This window comes from Microtus pennsylvanicus, chromosome 8 (genome assembly GCF_037038515.1).
Source record: "Microtus pennsylvanicus isolate mMicPen1 chromosome 8, mMicPen1.hap1, whole genome shotgun sequence".
Lineage (NCBI taxonomy): Eukaryota > Metazoa > Chordata > Mammalia > Rodentia > Cricetidae > Microtus > Microtus pennsylvanicus.
In genome coordinates, this window is record NC_134586.1 from 25,670,947 (window position 1) to 25,694,084 (window position 23,138).

A 23,138-nucleotide genomic window follows, 5' to 3' on the forward strand; every position below is an offset into this window, starting at 1 on the left:
CATGAGCAGCCTTCCTGCCTTAATTCACCCCTGGCAGAACTAAACAACAGACACACGTGTTTTCTGGAGTCTCTCGACTGTTCTGTTCCAGGGCACCCCTAAAAGCAAATTGTTGAGAATCAAAGAGGCGGGTGTGCCCCCTCCTCAGAAGGTCTTAGGAAAAAAATATTGTGACCTTTTAGAGCCCGGTGCCTAGATTTCTATCTTCCTCTGTACCCGCCTCCCTTTATTCTTCCTCTTTCTCTTGCAGTTTCCTTTTTTCTTTTTCTTGGTCCCATCGCACTTTCCCAGCACTGCTGCTTGCGTTGGCTGTTCCTTCCTCACCGGTAGAACTGTTCTTTTTCCTGGGTTCTCATGGAGTATCCCTCCAGGCCCAGCCTCTTCCCCGCTGCTCCTCACTCGCCTCCCTCTTCTGCTCCCCGCCGGGCAGAAAGCAGAGTTCCTCACGAAGCCCAGAGGTGGGAGGTGGGTCCTGGCGCCGGGTCCGCCCCTCAGTGCGTGTGCAAATGCCTGTGTGGCGGTGACGCGCAGGCGGCGGTGGGAAGGGGAGGGGGAGAGAGAGAGAGAAAGCGAGAGAGGGAAGGAGGCCGCCGACCGCCCGCCCGGATTGCTGGGCTCCTGCGCGCTCACGCACCTCGCCGCCCGCCGAGGCAGGCGCAGGCAGGGCGCAGGCGGCGGCGGGCGGCATGGAGAGCCTGCTGGAGAACCCGGTGCGCGCCGTGCTCTACCTCAAGGAGCTTACGGCCATCGTGCAGAACCAGCAAAGTCTCATCCACACCCAGCGCCAGCGCATCGATGAGCTGGAGCGGCGTCTAGACGAGCTGAGCGCGGAGAACCGCAGCCTGTGGGAACATCAGCAGCTGCTGCAAGCCCAACCTCCGCCCGGGCTCGTCCCCCCGCCGTCCGCCCCACTGCCTGCTCCTACAACCACCACTCCGGCCGCCACTGCGGCCCAGGAGCCTCTCCAGGACCACGGACAGCTCACACTCGCCACGCCGGAGCCGCCGCTTCAGCACCACGGACAGCTCCTGGCGCAGCCCCAGCCCGGAGGCAGGGCTCAGGCTCCCCAGTCGCCCCACCAGCACCCGGTGGCACCCGGGGCCGCAGCCGACAAGGAGAAGGAGCGTCCCCCGAGTTGTTGCGCTTCCGCCGGAGCCCTGCTTCAGCACACATCCCCCGCCGCCCTCGGCAAGGGCGTCCTGAGCAGGAGACCCGAGTGAGTGGGGAAGAGGAGGTGGGAGAAGCAAGTGGGTGTGAGGAGGGGAAACCAGCATGTAAGAGCGAAGGACTGGGGTAATGTTAAGTAAAGCAGTGAAGATGCCTTGCGTAGGAACGTGTCAAGGAGATCCCCGCAGGAAGGGTTTGAGATCCGTGTTTGAGGGTTTGTGGTGGTTGGAGCAAAAGGAAGTATCTAGACCATCTTTGGGGCAAAGAATGAGAGACGTGGGCTTAAACTGATTGGGGATATTGGTAACTTCTAGGAATTAACGGGATAAAGTTGAGAAAGATGGGGGTAAAAATTAAGCCAAGGGACCATTGGACGATTTAAGCTAGGAAAATTCAGAAGGGAGTTTGCATAGTACAACTGTTTAAATAAAGAGTGAGGTGCCAAGAAGGCAGGCTTGATCTGGAGGATGGTTAAGAGCTTCAAAGGGGCTGAGGTCCAGCAACGAGGATTAGAGCAATGAGGATAAGGCTGAAGGACAGCAGGGAACAGGGAAAGGGAGCCAGATACAGGGAGATGAAGGGTGGGAGACAGCGCTGCCCAGGCGAAAGAGGTGGTTCTTTATCTGATGCAGTGAGAGTCAAAGCCAGGAGTAGCTCACTTGGGGACGCTTTCTCCCTTCTGACCCAAGTGAGCATCTTCATTCTGTGTCCCTGCAGTGCCAAAGGGGAACACAGAAACAACCTTCCAGACTTGTGGGTGCCTCTGTTACAGCTTCAGGACTTACCTGGCTGGAGCTCGTCCCTGACTCAAGAGCACACAGGGGTGCGGGGTGATTGGCAGTCATGGGAAGGGAACAGTGAGAATGGAGACAGCTGGGCAACAGTTCCATGAATTCAATCCCTCTGTAAATTTCTGTTGTGGCTACTTATGGCAAGACCTGTTTCTCTTTGGTTATTTGGAAACCTCATCTTGGATTCCAGGGCAAATGTTAATTGTCTCCAGGCAGTCTAAGGCCTGGAGATTTTTTTTTCACTCGTGAAGTCCCTGGAATAAGAACGTGGGAGGAAGAGATGAAGGGGGCTGGAATGTTTTATCCTCTGTATTAGGGAAGCTTGACAATTCTGTCAGTGTTACTTCTCTGATTAGACAGGGAGGAAAGAACAGCCCTGTGGCAATCAGTACCTGGTCACCACTGACCCTGATGATGTGATGCTACAGGAGAGGGAGGGGCAGAGTGAGGAAAGCTGAGCACCTCACCTCTACTCGGCTCACATGGGATTTATGTCTGGAAGACACTGGTGAAGATTGGCCGCATTTCTTAAGAGCTCACCTTTTCTCTGCCCCTTACCTCACTGTCTCTCCCATCGCTGTGAAGAAGGTGGGTCAGACATGCTCCATCACAGGGTAGGTTTGACCAGAGCGCAGGATCCCAGGGGTGGAGAGCTAGGATAACCCCGCTTGATAGACCCAACACATCTGATGCAAACCCCGAGAAAATTCTCCGCGGCCTATTTGTCATTCAGTTTTATGACTTTCTTTTCTGGCATGAAAAACAGCAAGGCAGTTTTTGCTCAACACCCACATCTCAGCTAAGGACAACACTCTTCCAAGACATTCTATAGCCCTTTCTCCTAATAGAGGGAACAATTCCACCTCACTTTCCTTGGGGGCAGCCATAGCAGCCTGGCATTAGGATTCTCCACCTGAATTCTCTCCTCATGACATCTGGTGTCTTGCTTCTCTCCTGCTACATTCTCACTTTCTTTGCATCTCGCTGGGAAGCTGTGATCACGAAGGATTGGTGGAAGATCTTGTTCTGGGATAAAGGCTTCTCTGTAGCCCCCAAGGGGTCCTAGAGAGCTCATACCTTCCATGCGGATGTTCCTGCTAGGCATCCAGAGGTTGAGGGATCACCTGGATTCCTTTCCAGCCTCACATGCCAATACCATGTGACGTCTTTCTCTCTCCATCTTCCCTGCCCTGCTTCTGCTTCCCATGGGGCAAAAATAAAAACCAACCAGCATGATGGAGGGGAGTAGAAGCTTCTGGGCACCTTTTACCTGGGAAGCTGTGCCAGGCACTGAGGGGCTCATGGTACCATGCGCTTCTCACTTTCTCCAGTATCTCCAGCCTTTCCCCTTATCCCCAGGCCTAGATACCCAGAAACTTCGAGTGAGAACATACTTACCTCTCAACTTTCTTCCCTTCTTTGCAAAATAACTCATACCTTGGAGAGCCGGAGGCCCCTGGGATCCCATTTCTTCTCCCATGTTTTAGCCTGACTTAATCGACATTTCCCTGTAGAACTCGGGAGTGAGTCACTGTTGATCCCTGGGTGTTTAGCCCACTCTACCCTCTACCAGTGGACCTATTCTGAATGTGCATCCCGTATTCCACAGGGCAGGACTAGATGTAGCCAGCAGGCAGAGAGAGAGAGAGAGAGAGAGAGAGAGAGAGAGAGAGAGAGAGAGAGAGAGAGAGAGAGAGAGAGCTCCATGTAAAAGGTGGGGACCTACTTGGTCTTTTCCCCCATGCTTCTGCTAAGCCAGTTCTCTACCATGCAGAGGAGGAAGGGATGCAAGAGAGGATTTCAGATCATAATTTTTCTGCAAAGCTTTGCTTTTTCCTCTCGGTCCTCATTACAGAAGAACGTGGCTCTAGGTAGGTGGCTACAGATGGACAAATGGTTCAAAGGGCGAGGCATTGTTAGGTACCATCTACAACATGCACATGTGCGTGCATACACGCACATGCACACCACACCAGCCATATAGTCCCTCAACTCCTCTCCTCGCCCAACCCTGGGAGAACAAGGAGCTCAGGACCTAGGAAATGATGGATCATTTAGTGGCCATCTGATGAAGATGAGTGTGCAGCCTGGTCTCTCTCCCTCCTTCAGCTGGGGGACACACAAAGGGGCCAGCCTTGGGATCCTGGCTAAGAAAGCAGCAGTACGGAGGCGGAGGCGGGTGAGCACAGCCATGTAACAGAAACCCTAGGGGTTAACATCCTTTCTCTGCCCGCTTCCCGCTCCTGCTAAGCAGGAGCCCCTACTGTTTATGCTGCTTAATGAAAGCAGCAAACACAGATCCTTCCTCTTTGTTTTTTCAATCAAGGCTCCCAGTAGCTACGGAATTGATTATTATCTTTTCCCTGGCTGGAGCCAGGCATTAACCTGACCTGGAAAAGACCCCTTGCAAGGATGTACATGACCCTAAGATGACTTCATGGCTGCAGCTTCTGTCACAGCACACTTGCCCACCTACTCAGCCACTTGTTTAGTTGGGAATCCTTGAGCTTGCCTGCATCTCCAGCCCCAGAGGCAGGCGATTACTGACTTCAAGATAAGATTTGGGCATTGTATTTCAAATTCAGCTTTCACTCCAAGATCCCCAATTCAGGGTAAAAGTACAGGAACCTGAGTACTTACTATGGCTTTGTCTCTTCCTCCCTCACCTTCCTGGAGCAATCTTGCCCTTCTTTATTACTTTCCTTCTTTCTTCTTCACCCCCCTCTCTTTTTTCCCCATTTCCTTCTCCCAATGGAGATTGAACCCATGGCTTTGTACATGCTAGCACGCTAAGTGTATGTTCTAGCGCCGAGCTTCATTCGCTAGCACTACATGAAAGCCTTGAGTCATCTCCAGACCTTAGATGTGGGGATGGCTAAATGACATACGTCTTTCAATCACAGTTGTCTAGGATGCTGACCGAAGCGGAGATCTCTACTGCTGAGTGAGGGTGGTCTGCCTGAAGGTGGCAGTGTCTGGCTAGCTCACCCTGGAAGCTAGCCAACATGAAGCTAGCCATCAGTGAGCTAAGTGCATCAGATGTTCGGTCTGTTGAAAAGCCTGAATTCTGTGCTGTGGAGAGACGGGAAGGAAGGAAGTGGTCCTTACTTGACATATAGCAAAAAACATCTAGAAACATTTAAGCAGGTGTGAGCATACTGCAGCTGCCTAGAGCCATCCTTTCTTCAAACATTAAAGTAAAAGAAATGGGCACACAGAGATTTGGAACCAGGGGGAAGAGTTTTTTGGCTAGAGGTGAGAATTCATGTCAGAAAACAGCAAGAGCCAAGGACAGACAGAAAGAAAATTGTCTAGCAGATTCAGTCCTGGAGACATCTGTGTCGCATGCAGACATTTCCGCCTCTGGCTGGACGTATCTGCCTGAGCCATGCCCGTGGGTATGGACAGTCTCAACATGTCTTGTATCTAGAATGCCTAGTTGCCCAAGCTCACTCATCTGTCTATACACATCCACAAATTAGTCAGAAAGTGGGGTCAGAGGAAGGGTCACTAGAGGAGGGAGTGAATCCTTTTGCTTATTCCCAGAATATGGCACACAGTAGATCTTTATAAAGATTTGCTGCCCAGACCTTTGAAAAAGCCCAAACTTATCCTCTTCCTGCCAGGGAAGAAAAACAAAAACAAAACAGTTGTAGACACTCAAGCCATTCCTTAGCCTCTGGTGACATGCATCAGGTGACACGCCCCCATGCCCCCATGCATCAGGTGACACGCCCCACATGCCCCCATGCATCAGGCGACACGCCCCCCCATGTCCCCATGCATCAGGTGACACGCTCCACATGCCCCCAAGCATCAGGCGACATGCCCCCCATGTCCCCATGCATCAGGTGACACGCCCCACATGCCCCCATGCATCAGGCGACACGCACCCCCATGTCCCCATGCATCAGGTGACACGCTCCACATGCCCCCAAGCATCAGGCGACATGCCCCCCATGTCCCCATGCATCAGGTGACACGCTCCACATGCCCCCAAGCATCAGGCGACACGCCCCCCCCATGTCCCCATGCATCAGGTGACACGCTCCACATGCCCCCAAGCATCAGGCGACATGCCCCCCATGTCCCCATGCATCAGGTGACACGCTCCACATTCCCCCATGCATCAGGCGACACGCTCCACATGCCCCCATGCATCAGGCGACACGCCTCCCCACCCCCCATTCCTTAGCATCTGTCGACACACCCTCCATGCCCCCATGCGTGCATCTCCCTCTCCTCACTCCCCGCCCTTCCCGTAACACAGGTAACATCACACAGCCCCACAGAAGCATCCTGGCACAGGTTCCTCTCGTTCCCAGCCTGAGCAAGAAGCATAGCAGTTGGTAATGCTCACTCAGCAAGTATCTGTGCTCCTGCATCCCAAAGGTCTCTTCCTGGGGAGGAAAGGGAGACAGAGTCCGAGTCCCAAAGGTCACTTCCTAGGAAGGAAATGGAGACAGAGCCTGAGTCCCAAAGGCCACTTTCTGGGAAGGAAATGGAGACAGATTCGGTGGGGAGGAAAGGTAAGGGGTGTTGCTTGGAAAAGAAGAGTAAGCAAGGACCCATAGCTGGGGCCAAGTTCTAAATGGAGATCCAATTCTTAAATTTAAATCCCATATAGAGATTTTTTTACACTAACTTCCCTTATTGGGAAGTCAGAACATTTTTTTCCCACAGCAGTCTGGACATCAACTCCACGGTCCAGGACATTGGATGGCAGCAGCTTGCTAAGAGATCCTGGGGACACTCTGGCAGGCTTCCAAGTCAGGACACTGCAGTCACTTTCTGCTTCTCTAGAAAAGCATGGAGTACAGGTCCCTACAGGAGCTGTGCAGGGGGTTGGGGACGAACAGATGGCTTCACTTCAGGTTCTGCAGACCCTCAGAGCTATGAGTGAAGCGAGAGGACAAGCTGGAGTTCTCAGCCACAAAGAGCTCCAGGAAAACAGGGCAGCACCCATTTAAGGTCTAGGAGTCCGAGAACCTGGGATCTCAGAGGCCCACCTGGGCGGGGGTCCTGTCTTAGCACTGACCAGCTGACCTCAGCTGGTCCCTGCTTTCAGTGCAGTTTTGCATGCAGGAAAGGGAGGAGTTGCTGTGAAGTTTAAGACTGCACTGTCCCTTATTCAGCATGACACTGGTCTCTTATTGAACACTTAATACAACACAGTATTTCAGCATATAAAGAAACCAAGACCGAGGGAAGATAAGCGGATCGTCTACTCTCAGAGAGCAGCAGTAGATGGAATCCACGCAGGTCTGGTCTGTTAGGTCACTTTGGACACGTGTCCCTTGCTCTTTCCCTCCTCTACTACCAGACGTCATGCATCCAAGCTAGTCCTGAGCTGGGGCTGTGAGCTGGGACTGTCGGCTTGACCTTGTCAGGCAGCCAGGCAGGGCAAAGCCACCATGGCCTGTGATCTCTATGAGCGGTGACAGCGTCACAGCGAGAAAATATGTCTCCAACTGCATGCTCTTTTGCAGTACTTTAAAATCATTTGCCCTTCTCTTAAGGATCTCAGGGACATGTGAGTTATCACCATGCCCTATGGTGAGAAGAAGGAACTCTGTGACATTTTTTCTAAAATGAGAAGTCACGGTGTCCTCAAGGAAAAGACACAGTGACCTGCCAGGGACAGCAGTAGCCGGTGAGGAGAACTGAGTACAACTGGTAAACACCTTCCACGTTCATATAAAGCAGACGGGTGAGTCCGTCCCTTCTGCAGACTGCTCCTGCTGGGGTTGAAAGGGGGCCTTCACTAGGCAGCGCCCGCAGAGGTGGAAAGGATGCAGGGAGAGACCAAAAGGAGAAGAGGCCCATGTGACACTAAATAGTGGGAGGGGACTGAAGGGCCACTATTATCTCAGACCAGTCGTAAAGGATATGAGTCTTCTTTCTGAAATTATTCTTAAATGAGACACTTTTGGAAAAAAGGAAACACATGAAAAGGAAGAGAGTTTCTCAGATTCTCCCAGGTGATAGTGGCTACAAAGCCACCATTGGCAGAGGTGTGTCTGTGTGTTGGGGTTCTGGGAGCAGGCTCTCTTGCTGATGTTCCTTGCTAGGATCAGGAGGGTTATGTAACCAAAAGCAATGCTGTACTGAGTGGTACCTGGCCTTCCCATGGCGGGCTGCTATGGACAGAGGGTCTGCAGGCATCCTTCCTAAGTCCCTTCCCAGAGAAAGTCCCTGTACTCTGTGCTGCCATCTTTTCCATAAGGATTTCATGAACCCCTCTGGGAACTCAAGCAAATGTCAGCTCTAGAAGGATGCTTTAAGGCCACATGGTCCAGTCTGGCAGGGTTTGGGGGGGAATGACTGGGCTTCCAAACGAGTTATTTTAAGACTAGGCTTAGAGCTCCTGTTCTTCTAACTCCTCATCCTGTTCCTCTGACTCCATGGTGATGGATCAGAAGACCCTTCAGGATGGTTCCATCTTCTCAGGAGCAAATCTGCAGCTACCTACCCAGGTTCAGAGGGCTGGGGGATGGGGGGTCCACTGTCACCCTCCAGGCTATCTTCCCTATGCCACAATTCCACAGAGATTGTGCTGAGTACTTCAAGGTTATCTCTTTTGGCAAAAACACCATTTCCAGGAGAGGATCAAAACCATCCACACAGCTTTATCAGTCTTTCCCCACTTCCACATAGAGACATGTTTGTGGACAATTCCAGGTTAGTGCTTGCCAGAAGAGGAGGCTACCCCACAGCACTGGTTGACTGAAGACTAGGGCAGGAGGCTCAGGGACATGAAGGACCCAGGAGGAGATTGTTGAGACTCTTACTGTATCCTTATTTCCACTAATTTTTTAATTGAAACCCCTTGCAGGGAAGAGGGCATAGAGCTCACCCACCAGGGGAGTTGTATGGAAACATAGAAAAGCTGCTGTTATTTGGGTTATAGAGAAGAGCTCCCTTGTGAGCTTCATCTTTGCTTAAAAAGCAAAGGAAAGACTGAAGAAACATCCGGGTGCTGGGAAATCTTTTGCTCTTTTCAAAGATCTTGAGATAATGTTTGGGGTGGCAAAATACCCCATGGCTACATCAGGCATTGCTATAAAGGAGGAAGCACGGACTGCCAGCCGCAGGGTTTGATGGTCCATGACCTCAAAGATGCGGGAGATGACAGCAGAGCTTAGTACCTGATGAAGGAATGCTGGGTGATAAGTAGACAGACAGACAGACAGATAAGGCCAGTGTCCATACAGCCAAGAGGGCTCTTGGATTCTGGAGTGGGTAGAGAGAAGGGGACGGTGTCAAGGCTGCAGAAGAGCTGACCAGAAGACAACTCCCTCTCCCTGTAGTTCACCATTAGCCCAACAGCACCGAGCTTACCTTCCCTCATCTGAGCATGTGCAGAGAAGACCTGGGAACTCAGCATTTGGGGCTGGTATCCAAGTGAGGAGAACAGTGGACAGACAGCAGAAGAATGGAACCCTCTGTTCCTATCTATGAACAAGGAGAGTTCACCTCTCCCTCCAGTCCCAGCCTCTGACTAGTCCTAGCCGAGGAAATGCACTAAACACAAAGAATGAGAAGATGTTCTGATGAATGTCTTAGTCACACACGTACCCCTGGCGAGATGAAAGAGCAGCAGAAACGTGACTACAGGATGTGGTCCTGAACCATAGCCTTATCTCTGGGAGAAAAACAAGGCTGGCAATGCTGCGCAGGGTAGAAGGCACACAGGAAGCTAGCTTTAGGTTCCATCCTTAGCCCCAGCGAGAGGGAGGAAAGCAGAGGGAGAACGGAGTTAGGAGATGGGAGGGGGCTCACCATTCTGCCCAGGAAACAAAAGGAACCAGCCCCCAAGCTACCTATCTTCTAGCCCTGCCAAGCATTTCTTGCAACATTTCCTGAGTGATGTTAAGATCCCGATGGAGGGTGTGGGTGTGTTTGTGATGCTAAGTGAGTACATTACTGAAATGGGCTCGGAGGTATCCAGGCCTATGCAGGCCTAGCAGTGAGACAGATCACCTCCCCCTCCTCACCCCTACCCCCAGTGAGGTCTGTTTGGTCAATCCATACTATTAGAATGCCAGTTTTGTTTTTGGTTTTTTCCTTCTCTTCGTGGCAAGCTTCACCTCTCTTAGCTGGCTGAAAAGAATTCCTGTCTCACCTCTGTAATCCTGCCATTAGACCTCCATACCCATCCCGCTGTCACCGGTATTCTATCTGGGAAAGGCAGGACTCCTAGGCCCCCCGAAAAGTGAACCCCTGGGAGGAAGGCCCCCTAGAAACTAGGTAGTGCTGCAGCTGAGCTGCGCCCCAGGAGTTCTCTGGAGATTCTGAGCTTCCATGCTCCAGCACAGCGAAGTGCAGCGGAGAGAATCTGCAGTGGTTTTCTCTGCAGACTCTTGCGGCTCGCTGTCCAGTGGCCAGAGCCTGGCACCAGCTGCCTCTGCTTGGATTTGCCAGGTCAAATCATCCTCCTGCTTCCAGCAGCCGGGAATGTACTCCCGTCCCTGGCACAGGCGGGGAGCTCTGCAATTTCTTCCTCCATGAATGGTTCCCATCCACCACAATTTTCAATCAGTCCTAAAATGTAACACAATGATTATTTAAAAAACAGCAGAAACAAAACCTGCTAAGCAGTTGGGAATTGCTGGGTTGGGTCTAGCATCAGGATTTCCCTTGCAGAGAGCCTCTGCACACAAGAGGCCCTGCAGCCCTGACTATTCCATGCTACTCATAACACACACACACACACACACACACACACACACACACACACACACGCACGCACTACATCCTCATCTTCCTTCTGACCCCCAGGACTTGGGGAGGCAGGGACAGGCATTATCCTTTTAAGCAACTGGATTCTGGCCCTAGAGCCAAGACTATGCTGATGCCAGTTGTCCCTCACAGACCCAATTACAACCTAGCAGCAACCCCTCCTGGACCTTGACTTTCCTCTTATTCCACTGGGCCAATCATTTCTGCCCTTGGCTTGTACCCTCAGCTTACCAAGAGCAGTGAAAGAAAGGGCCCTTACTCTGTGGATTGTTGGAAAGACATCTCAAGACCCTGAGAAGGAAACTCTGGGAGTAGGGGGACTGAGGCAGTTGAGCCTCGGAGGGCAGAGGGCTGGATGAAGGGGAAATCCCTGAAGAGCCTTTTAGAACTAATTACCCTGGAAATTTCCACTGGGTCCCCTGTGGCCATCAAGGCTTAAATCTAAGGAGCAGCAGGAGGGGGCTCTACAGGCAAGCGGCCTCCCTCCCCAGCCTAGGGAAGGCCCCCATCGCCAGCCTGGGGAAAGTCCTTCCTTCTCCATAGACTCCAGGGACTCCCAGTTGGGGGCGAAAGCGGAGGACGGAGTGTGGGCGGCTGGCGAATTGCTGATGATCAGCTTGGATCTCCCAGCCCACGCGCCCCCTCTAAGCGCCAGAGGCGTCACGCTTCCGCACGGGGGCGGGCACCCCAGGCTCGGGAAAGCCGCGCGCCTCTGCCATCCCGCGCGCACTCACGCGCGCGCCCGCTGCTGAGTCACACGCGTGGGAGAAGCCGTGTCCTCCCCTCCCTGTGCCCAGCCCCTGCCCCATCCCCCACCCACCTCCACACCCCACCTCTCCGCACACTCATCTCTACACCCCACCCCGCCCCACACTCACTCTACACCCCTTCACAGTCCACACTTCCCACCACTGCATGGTGGCCTGCACTGGGCACCCGCTGCTGAGGGCACCCTTTTCCTGGCCTCCTGAGGCCTTGCCCAGGTCTGCCTGGGGATTCTCTTTGGAGAAAGGGAAATGAAGGTGGAGTTGACGGGGCCTTGGATGAGGATGGTGCCACAAAAGTTGATTTCTGTTCGGCACACACACACACACACACACACACACACACACACACACACACACACACACAGGCTTCTTATATCCAACCCAACACACCTGCAAAAGAGTCCCAACCTTCTTCCTGTATTTGGCTTTGGTCTATCTGCAGTGCTAGAATTCCAAAGAACGTCCTGGCTGGGCCTAAGCTGTTAGGTGACCAGGATGCAGGGTGGAGTCTGAATCTTGACCGGGTGACTAACTGGGCACAGCCTTGGTATTTCCCTTTGGGAGAGGAGTGGCGAGAAAGTGGCAGGCCAGCCAGGGAGTGAGGACTCCCAATGCGGTGGGGCACTTCCTGGTAGTCGGTAGAATTTAGGAAGTGCTTGTTTCCATCCCGGAATAATCTAGGACAGGCTCAGAGCCGGACTCCCTCAAATATTTGAGTCCATCGTATTCCATCCTCACTGTGCCTTCCAGCCCACCTCGCTCACCCCTGGTTCCAAACCATCGCTCTCCTCTTTCCGACTGAGTCCATCCTCGAACTTCTGGCTGCACGTGACTTTGAGATGACTGACTTCAGTCACGTCACGCTCCACTACAAAGCACTGAGCAAGCCTGGAAGCAAGCCTGGAAGCCGGGGTACAGGCGCACACAGCTTAGGCACGAGCAGCCTCCTCAGCTGCTCACAATGTCACATGGTCTGGGAATACTAAACTTGGGCAGCAGGCCTGGGCACCCACTGACTTTCCCAGCCCTTTGCTGCAAACAGGAGCCTTCCGACTCCTCGGAAGCGCCAGTGTGTGCACTCTCTAGCTTCCAGCCACCTTTACTTGTGCAAGAAGCGCTTGCCCCATCACCATCACCACCAATGCTTGGACTTCACACAGCCCTGTTGATCTGTTTCATCAAATCTCATTATGTCCTTTAATTGTTTTCAGTTTGTTCTTTTCAAATACATACCACATTGAAAGAGGAAAAAAGTTAAGATGTATACACAGGGTTTGATGGAGTATCCCCCCTCTCCCTCACCACTTTATAACACAACCACTTACCCCCTCTCACCTTACCTCCCCCCTCCAGCAGCCAGTGCAAGCAATTTTCTTACCTTTCAGCTGATTTTGTGGGTAAAGCCAAGCACTCACTTGCACATCATTCTTTTTACACAGATTAGAGTAAATAGCTGCTTTTCTGCGCTTAGATTTTTTCCCCCATATTTGGTATCAAAAGAGCTGTCTTCAGTAGGTGCTGTGAGCATTGCATGGCCATGAATCTAGGTTCCTCGGTGCCCACTGGTCATTTTGGATGGCAGGTTCTGGGCAGCCTGCCTCTGGGTAGTTATTTGGGGTGTGCTTTCTTGTTAGTGAGAGGGTTGGGAGACAAGGCAGACATTACTGAGCGGCTCCATTTGCAATGCCCTCCCATGCTAGGAACATTGGTAAATTGCGGTTGAAGATCCAAGGAGAATGTTTCTCAGGGGGGGAAGAAAACTCTGGCTTAGCATGCTTTTGTTCTCTTGGGCTCTCTTTGCTGTCAAGGTTGGGGAAGTTATGGGATGATCTAACCTCGCAAGCAGCCTGAAGCCCACTCCTAAAGCACCTCCTTCAAAAGGTCTTCCTGAACTGAGCTAAGAATGCAAACAAAGGTCTCACAGAAAGTAGCTTCCCTCTCTAGAAAGACATTTCCACGCTGTCTGTATTCATCCCTTCACACTTCCTAAGTGTCCACAAAGTTCCAGTACTACTCCAGGCATGGGGATACAGAAAATTCCCAGACCCTTCCAGGAAGCTTTCTGGTCCCCCAAATAAAATGATAAAAGCTCAGTGTAGCTGAATGAGTTAACAACTCTCGAGCAAAGGCAAGCAGAGAAGAAGACTTGGGTGGTAAGAAATGTGGGTTAGGAACAGATACTGGGAAGCCCCCATGGGCAAGAGAGGCTCTGAATAAACACCTGGAGGAGAGGATGTAGCTTCTGTGCTCCTTGTGGTACAGCCCAGACTAAGACAGTGTGGTGGTTTCTGCTAGACGAGACCTAGGCACACAAGGAGCAAAGTGTCTTAGTCTCTGATGCTGTGATAAGAACACCATGGCCAAAGCAGCTTAGCAGAGACAGAGTTTATTTTAGCCACGGTTCAGGTTACAGTTCACCATTATGGGAAGGCCAGACAGCAAGCAGCCACCCTTGACATTCCACCCACAGTCAAGAAGCAGAGAGAAATGAATCGTCAGCACACATACACTTGTGTTTAGCTCCCCTTGCCCAGTCTCACAGAGTTCAAAATCCTCCGCCTAGGGAAAGGTGCCACCCAACAGTGGGTCTTTCCACCTTGACCTGAGGTGGGAAGTCATGGCGATCCCTCACCTGTTGTCTCTGTCAGGTTTTGAGTGCTGTGAAGAGACACCATGAACACAGCAACTCTTATAAAGAAAAGCATTTCATTGAGGAGGCTCATATACAGTTTCAGAGGTTCTGTGCATTATCATCATGGCGGGGAGCACGGCGGGAGCGTGGTGGCATGCAGGCAGATGTGCTAATGGAGCCGAGAGTCTTAACATCTTGACTCAGAGGCAACAGGAAGTCAACTGACAGTCATACTGAGGGAAGCTTGAGCAAAAGAGACCTCAGAGTCTACCCCCACAGTGACACACTTCCTCCAACGAGGCCACATAGTGGTACTCTTAATAGTGCCACTCCGTTGGGAGCCATTTTCTCTCAAACCACCACTGAGGCCAATCTGACCCAGACAATCCATCACTGAAACTCCCTTCCCAGGTGAACCTAGACTGTGTTGTCAAGACCCACCATGACAGTGGAGTGTAGGGAGGGAGGTCTGGAGGATGCAGGGTTGTAGAGGATCTGGGAAGAGAGTCTCGACTGGGATTCCAGTCCGCCAGGCAGTCTGGAAATTCATCGGGACATTCCAGAACTCAAAGGGCTGGCAGACTTGCTGGAAGATACGTCTCTGCCAACCTTGAGTGAGCCAGGGCCCTGTGGAGCATCCAGCAGTGCCCAGTGTGGTCCACATAATTCAGAGCTCTCCTGCCATCAAGACTCGTGTTTCTTGTCCAGAGAATTAAGGCCTGTTGTGAAGTATTAAGAAAAATGCACCCATGCGATGATTTTGAGTGAAGAACCCTTCAAAGGAACTTTGAATGCTGAGCTGAGAAAACATCGAAGAAGAGGAGAAGACAGAAGCTGGGAGTTTAGGCAGGAGCGTGGCAAAAATCCAAGGAGAGCAGTAGCTAAGACTGAGGGGACACAGCGGCAGTCAACAGGAGTCATTGTCTACAGATCTGGCCAAGCCCCCTGCAGCTCCTCTCCAGGCACTCCTGCTGGGACTCTGAGGTCAGAATGGGTGGCCTGGGGAGGGAGGGGAATCACAGGCAACCTTGCTGTAGTCTCTTGAGTCGCCTACTGCCTGTGTGGCATTGGATCCTTCCCTTTCCTCAGAAACCTTAGGAAAGCAAACCTCACTCGATCTGGAGGAACTGATACATCTTCAGAGCCCCACAGCACTGTCTCTGGCGTTAATAACTCTCCTACCCTGTTGCTCCAAATGACAGTGCAACCTCAGAGAGAGAGAGGAAGAGGGAGAGAGGTTGGGGATGAGAGGGAAGCTCAAGAGCTGAGCCAAAGTCACCGGAGGACAGGTGTTGAGATTCAGACAGGTGAAGGTCGAGAGGTCCGGCAGACACTTGCAGGGGGATGTTGAGTGGGCCTCTGTGTGGGCTAGAAACAGAAACTTCAGACAGCTTTTCAGTCTTTGAGACTGAACAACACCGATAAGTGATGAGAAGGGGAGGAGGTAGAGCCCTGACACACCTGTACTGGGAAGTGTAGGTAGGAACTGAGATGCGCTTGGCAAACCCCAGGAATTGCAGCAGAGGCTGTCACTGTGGGCATGCCCGTGCCCAGCAGGACAGTGTCCAGCATGCCCATGCCCAATGCCTTCAGCAATATTTAATCAATTGTGACCTTGAAAAGGGGAGAGTGGTGGAAAGCCGAATTAGTGTAGGCTTGAGGGAGGAAAGGAAGGGGCTTCAGAGAAAAGGTTAAACCCAACGTGTGGACCTGATTCCCTGGTTTAAACGAAGCAATTGGAAAAAGACATTTTTAAGGCAACCAGGGAAATTTACATGCAGACAAGGTTTTAGCATAGATTAGAGAAGTACCGTTAATTTACGTAGGTGTGATAATGATACTGTTATTATATCTTTTAAAAGTTCTTACCTGTTAGAAATACATGCTGAATAAAGTGATATTATTTCTGGGGTTTGTTTAAAAAATATTCCACAAAAAAATATAGGGATATAGATTAGCCAGCGGTGTTTGAAGTTTCCCCAGTGAGAAGTATAAAAGAAGATAGAACGTAGAGGATTGCATAAAGCAAATGAAGAAATCTCTTTGATGAATTTTGTCGTGAAGAGTGGTGAAAATTGGGGTGATTCAGGGGGGCTGTTCTTTACAATGGAGGAAAGCAGGCTCCATTCAGCAGCATGCCAGCCAGCATCACATACTGGCCACCCACTGCAGGAAAACTCTTAACCAAAGCCCCGCAAGACAATCAGCAAAGATTCCCGGAGGAAAATAATTGTTTAATCACTGTAAGTGCACAGGAAATGCGAGCATGCACTTACCATGCTCTTACCGCGGGGTGGGCACTGTGTGAATGCCCTACAGACTTTCTCTCAATATGTCCTAGTAAAACATAATGAGTAGGCTCCATTCCACAACCCAAGCCACATGGGGTTGCTCTTCAGATCGAAACCCAGGCAGCAGCAGCAGCTCTGTGCTGTTCGCAGCCTCTTCTCCCCTGCCTCCGGTGGATGACTGCAGTCACAGGCATCCACGTTTCCCAGAGAAGATTTTGGCAAATGCAACTGCCCAGGTGTCTGTCCTGGACATGGTCCCAAGGGAGTGGTGGTAGAAGTGGGGCGGCCATCAGGGCTTCAGAATAAGCCCTCAGATTCTGATGCCCCTCTCTGCTTACAAACCGTTAGGCTAGATCAGCCCAGTGCAATCCTTTGCCAGCTCACACTCCAGCACGGCATGCTCACGCTGCACAGAACAAGACTAGAAACCCAGGGCATGGCTGCATAGGCGAGGGGAGTGGAGAGAGGGAATGGTGGGTGTTTCTGCTGGGGATAGCCAATTGTATTGATGCTCCTTGGGGAGGAGTCAGGTCTCTGCTAACGTGGACCATATCTGTTGAGTGCCTCCTGCGTGCCAGGCTTTGCTGCCATCACTGGTCCTGGGGCCTTACCGGCAAATCAAAAGCTCTGCCATTGTGTTTGTATGCGTCTCCTCACAGGGAGGAGATAGACAACACAGTGGGGAAACTCGTGACTGTGCCATCTAAGCTCCTAAGAACGGCAAGGAAAGTAAAAGGGTGACTTGGAGGAGAGTTGCGACAGGCAAGACCTCCCTGGGGAGATGACATTTGAGCAGAGAAAAATTAAAACCAGTAGAAAACAGGGGCCGAGCTTGGTTGCCAGAGTTGGGATGCCTGGGCTTGAATTTGCACAAACACCTTTCTATAGGGAGAGAAGTCGACGCAAAGACCCTGGGGCCATAGGGAATCAGGTGTTCTAAGAGGACAAGAAGGGAAGGAGGGTAGGGAGACCTAGATAGGTGATAGCAAGGATGGTGGGCGAAGCTGCGGACAGAAAGGGCTTTCCAGAGAAGCTGGTTGGGCTGAGACTCATGGGAAGTCAAGGGGATCCTGAGCAGAGGGATGATGTCAACCACTAGCACATTAAACAACCCAAGGGCTAAGAGCCAAATAGAGAGACCACTCACTGCTATTCCATATTCCATCCAGTATACTTAATGTCTGTGGTGCATGCCATTTATGGGCATTTATTGCTGCATTTATCTACATATGGGGATGCACCATTATCCCTATTCCACAGAGGTAGGATTTGATTGACAGATTAGGGTGACCTACCGAAGACCATAGAAGAAAAGAAAAAGAGCCATCCTCTGTCTCCTCACACAAGCTGTAGCCTGTTAAATCCTGATGCAGCCATCCCTGTCCTAGGCAAGATTCTCTCTTCCCCAGACAAAGCCTAGTCTGGTACATAAACCAGTGTTCAGGGACAAAAGAACTAATGGCGCCATGCCCATATGACAGTTGTTCATGTTGTCGTAGCTGTGAACTTGGCCATTGACCTGCTCATCTCTATCATGCCAGGCAGGACTAGGCTACAGGACTGGGAAATGCCATCCAGATGTAGTCGCAGGATGGTGGTTTACAGGTCACCACAGGACTTTGTGTCCATTGTCTGTATGGTCGGGAGGGCTCATGTAGCTGACAGATCATCCTTGGTTGGACCTCAGAGTACAAGCATGCAGGGTTACCTGTTCATGGTATGTGTGTACCTACAGTGCACACATGTAAAAATGTGTACATGTGTGTCTGCATGTCCAAGAATGAGTGTGTGCGCGGATATGCTTCCTGTGCATGCATAGGTTTGTGGAGCAAGAAGTTTAGATAAAAACCCTGCATTTTTATGAGCACCCTGAATGTGAGCGTGAAGTTAGGAACGTGTTTAAGGAAAGGGACCACGGATGTGCACCAAGGGCTGTGTATGTGCTTGCATGTGTAGATACTTGTTTACTCAAGTGGGTGTGCAAAAGTGTGTTGAATGTTACAAGTTGGCTGATTCATCAGAAGAAACTAGGTGTTCCGTGAGCCTACAAGGTGGGTGTGTGCCATGCGCAGAGTTAGTGCTTAGAGGTCAGTTAAAGATGGGTGGTTGGCTGGGTGAGGCCCAGGGCTTTTGTCTGGTTCTAAAGCTTTCACTACAGAAGGCATGCTCAACTGCCCAGATGCCACTCACCCCGACTCTATGCATGCCTGGAGCAGAGCGGTGGACTATAAGGGACAACGGAGGTAGCGTGAAGTCACGCAAGAGGCCCAGATGAAGTCTTAGCTGCGGGTCCTCGGGAGGTCATCTGACCTCCATTAACTTTAGTTTTCCATCATCTGCATGACACCAATGCATAATTCTAGTTATTAGCATAATATATTTACTAGGCTGTACTGTTAAGTATATATTAGCCACGGAGCTCTTGGGACGTTCAGAAATGACTGCGAGACAGGCACACAGTACAAATGCAGTCCTCATCGTTGACCAGACTTGCTCTGACCATTCCTGGAGACACTGCACGCCACAGCAGAAGAAGGATGAGTCTGTGGTTTGTGCTGCTCTGGTGTTGAGCCGTAGGAACCTGGGAGAGGCAGCCTGTGGAGCTGACATAGGCTTCATGGTCTCAACCCACCCTATTGAGTCGCCTTTGTTCAGCAGCCAGGCTCCCAGTCTGCCAGGGAATGAAGAAGTTATTTTCTGAGGGAAGCTGGTGAGACTCATTGAAGGCTCAGCTCTGTAATTTGCATGGTGTTGCCAGCCTAGCACTGGGAGACCACCTAGCCCTTTGTCCAATCTGATGTGACTCGGGTTAAACCAGACTTTGAGCCAGACGACTAACTGCCTGGGTTTGCAAAGCAGAAGGAGAGAAGGCAGCATGAACTCTGGCCTTTCAGTAGCTGGAGTGGAGAAGGAAAAGGAATTGAAGCCTTCTGGCCCATTCAGCTTGCAAACTGACTTTCTGTTCTGAGGGAATCTCCCCAAAGCCTTCCAGATGGATATGAAGTGAGGGTTATTCTGAGATGATAGATGGAAAGGGATTGTATACCTTGCACCTGGGGCGGCAGTGATGAATAGACCCATATGTCTATGGCATGCACCAGTGCCTTCATTTGCATGTATGTGTGTTTTGTGTGTGTACACGCTTGATTCCCCCTTGCTTTCCAGCCCCTCGGGAACCAGAATTTATTTATGGATTCGGTGACAAGTAGCGGCTGTTCTGTCCTGTGCCAGGCCATGTCCTGTACTGGATGTAGAAATGAATTGGCCACAGGAGTGGTTCCAGAAAGCTCATTCTAGTGCAGGGAGCTGTGAGATGCATATAAACCCCAGCAAATGCGCCAGGAAAAGCTGGGTGTTGCTGCCTGTTAGTAATCAGGAGAGCTGCTGAGAGCTCACAGGTACGTGCTTCTGGATCTCTTAAACAGCTGAGCAACACGGGCTGAAAGAGGTCTGAGAATCTGCTTGCCAGTCCAAAGACATCGCAGGAAAAAGACAGGATCTGAAGACAGGTCTCCCCAAATCTCCGTCAGACTGCTGTTCTGGGAACTCTGCCTTCTTCTCTGATTTGAGCTGAGGCCCCTGTGAAGTCGTTTTCCCTGTGAATGAGGGGTTCCCTCACAGCATCACATAGAGGAGCTGGAGGGATTGGAGGCACACAGCCACGCTCATGCTGTGAGAAGGGTATCTTACAACCCAGCCCCCAAACTCAGCATGCAATCTACTTCACTAAGAAATCTGCAACATGCCCAGGGCTCATTGGAGACAGGTCTTTTCCGCTCCACATAGCAGGCATTGGAGAGGCCTTCCTGGGGCCTCACACCTCATCTTTAGGTTGGTCATCAAATGGCTGGCAGATGAGGCTGCTTGGTGGGTCCTTTCTTCATGGGCCTCTCGGTGTAACAGCAGTTTGGACTTCCTCCAAGCAGGGTGCTGGTAATCTCTTATTACCATTTTTTTCTAAAAGAGCAGCAAACAAAATAGTTCACTTCTCTACCAAGGAAAGAAACCATAAATGGAGGATGCCCCTGGGAGTCTTTGACCCCCGATTCCTGCCAGAGCTGAGTCCACTGGGAACTGGAAAGTTCTCTCATTTGGGCAATAAGATATTCGGGAATCTCCCTGGGGAGGTAGTGCTGTGGGTCTGAGGGAGACCCAGAGTCCAGCATGTGGGCAAGAGAGCAAAGCACAAGGAGGCTCCCTTAGCACGGACACTTCTGGGAGCTGGCTGAGGAAGAAAGGATTTTATTAGTAGGGAAATCAGGGGTTTATGATGGGAGGCATAAGCAAGTTTATGTGCCAAAACAAAACAGCCTAGGATACTACTGACCTTGAAGGCCAGCAGGAGATGCAGGCATGACAGGAAATAGAGGGAACATTACGCCTGCTTCTCAAAGTCACATGGAGAAGGGAAAGGATGGCCTAAGTCAGACATATTGCTAGCAGCCCCCATTGATTAAGGCAACTCATTCAAATGCTTTGTGTTTTAACTCATTTTCTCCTCCTCCCACTCTTTAAAGAAGTTCGTTTTTTGCTACATATTGGACGTAGCTTGTCCCTGCCCAAATTCTTGTTACAGCTTGGTTTCCGATATACTTCAATACATAAAACGTGAAGGTGGTGTGACCTTTAATAGGCGGAGCTTAATGGAAAGTGATTGGGTCCTGAGACTTAAGGGATTAATGCTGCTCTTGGAGCAATAGATTAGTCATCACAAGAACTGACTGGGTCCCACGAGGGTGGCCTGTCATAACTTAGCTTGTCCTCTCTCAGCTCTCGGGTCCTCATGCCCTGTGAGCTCTGTTATACAGACACACTTGCCATCTTGTGCCAATTGCCTTGTCTGGGTGCATCTAGGAAGACTTTCCCAGAGCCTTACTGCTTGGACTTTCTGAACTCCAAAACCCTGAGCCTAGCAAACCTTTTATTTTTGGTACATACAATGTCGGGGATTTCATGGCAGCGACACGAAAGAGACCAAGGAAATTAGTTACGAATCCCTTCCTCCAGGAGGAAGCAGTGGTCAAGTTTGTACAGCAGCATTAGGAAGGACTGATGTCAGCAAGGCTCCCCATAGGCTGTGAGGCAGCCGGGGCTGATGAGGGCAGGGCTAAATGAGATAAGTCTAGGTTCAGCAGCAGCAATCAAGGACTTTGGATTGAATGTTTTTGCAAGTTTAGGTGTTGTATTTGAGGGAGCATGGTTGGCTTTTGAGACAGAGAATTGCTCTGTTGTTCATCTGGCTAGGAACTCACCATTTAGTCCAGGCTAGCCATATACTTACAGCAATCCTCTTACCTCATCGACTAGACCAATGGTTCTCAACCTGTGGGTCTCTACCCCTTTGGGGGTTGAATAACAGATATCTCCTGCATATCAGATATTTACATTAAGGATCATAACAGTAGCAAAATTGTAGTTATGGAGTAGTAATGAGATAATTTCCTGGTTGGGGGTCCCCACAACATGAGGAACTGTACTAAAGTGTTGAAGCATTAGGAAGGTTGAGAACCACTGTTGCGTTCAGATTATAGGTGTAAGCCTCCCAAGTTGCTTTTGTTTTTATTTTTGCCCCACAGGGAAAAATTTCTTTTCTCAAAACTAAACCTAATAAGGTGCTGTAATGCATAAAAAGGCCATGCCATACTTTTGTGAAGTGAAAGGTTTATGATCTTCCTTCCCCGCTCAACTTTGAAGTCCCTGAAGCGGCTGGTGGAGACCCACCGGTCGTTAGAGTTCAAGAGAGAAACGCTGTGTTACCACAGGACCCACATCATTGTCATGCAGACATCTGATGAGTTGCCATGCGCTTTCAAGGAAGGTCTGGATGAGGGGGACAAGCCAATGCTTACTACCCAGGACTCTTGTCACCCATCTGTCCCCAGGTGGCAAGGATAGGGAGACAAGGAAAGGCTGCCCCAAAGGAGAGTGGGAGCAGTAGGGTCTCCAGGTACAGATGTCAGCCCCTGGCAGGCTCAGGAAGAGTCCTGAACCTGGCTGGGTGGGTGCCATTCCCTGAGAAGAGCCAAACATTGCTTTCTGTGCCACAAGTGCCAGCCCCGGGAACAGCTGTCATCACTTGCCATGCCGAGCTCCTTCACAGGCTTCTGTGGGACTGTGCGGTGTCAGACTGTACAGCCAAGCAGAGGACTGCTGCACTAACATCCACAGCTAGCTGTGGCCGCCGAGTTCCCCGGGCAGAGACTGATACTCTTAGCTGTAGTCGTTAAAAATGTCTGCCCCGACACAGGCTTATGTTTCTCTCATGGTGATTTCCCATTCCAAGACAAACCAAATCCCCACAACTCTGTGAAGCATACAGTTAAGGGGCAGAAGCCTCGCAATGACCAGACCATCCCAGAGTGGGCTGCAGTGCATACAGATGTGTGTCTACAGATGTGCATCTGCAGATCAGGTCATTTCCGCCATACGTCCCAGGGACTCTTCCCCACGTGTCTCCCATTCAACCATCCCACCCTGGCTTCCACAGTGTCCCATTTCTGGGGCCCCTGCACTCCTCTGGCTCAGTGATGAGCCATCTGGTCTCCGCAAATGCAATCCAGCAGGAGGAAGCGGGAAAACACCGTATCTCATCCTGCAGCTGGGAAGGAGGTTAATGCTCAAGTGACCCAGGGTGCTGGGTGGAGGGGATTTAAAGATGAAACGGCTTAAAAGCCTTTGGGGAAAGGAAGAAGGGAGAAGAGAGGAGCACAGATTTGGTCTTCTTCCTCTTTTCAAATCAGTCTTATCG

At 51.0% G+C, this 23,138-nt stretch overlaps 1 protein-coding gene across 8 annotated transcripts in view; it reads left to right on the forward strand.

The window, feature by feature from the left end:
* The first annotated feature begins 539 nt into the window (after positions 1-539).
* Iqsec3 (IQ motif and Sec7 domain ArfGEF 3) overlaps positions 540-23,138 on the forward strand; it is a 102,300-nt gene continuing 79,701 nt past the window's right edge. For 5 of the 8 annotated variants that reach the window (XR_012911582.1, XR_012911583.1, XM_075982874.1 and 2 more), the window contains exon 1: positions 540-1,216. Coding sequence is in view for 3 of the 8 variants with exons in the window: in XM_075982874.1 (XP_075838989.1) it covers positions 687-1,216 (530 nt within the window). In the remaining 5 variants the exon portion in view is untranslated. The remainder of the gene's footprint in view (positions 1,217-23,138) is intronic. The other 3 variants (XR_012911584.1, XM_075982877.1, XM_075982878.1) reach the window with 3 other exon arrangements.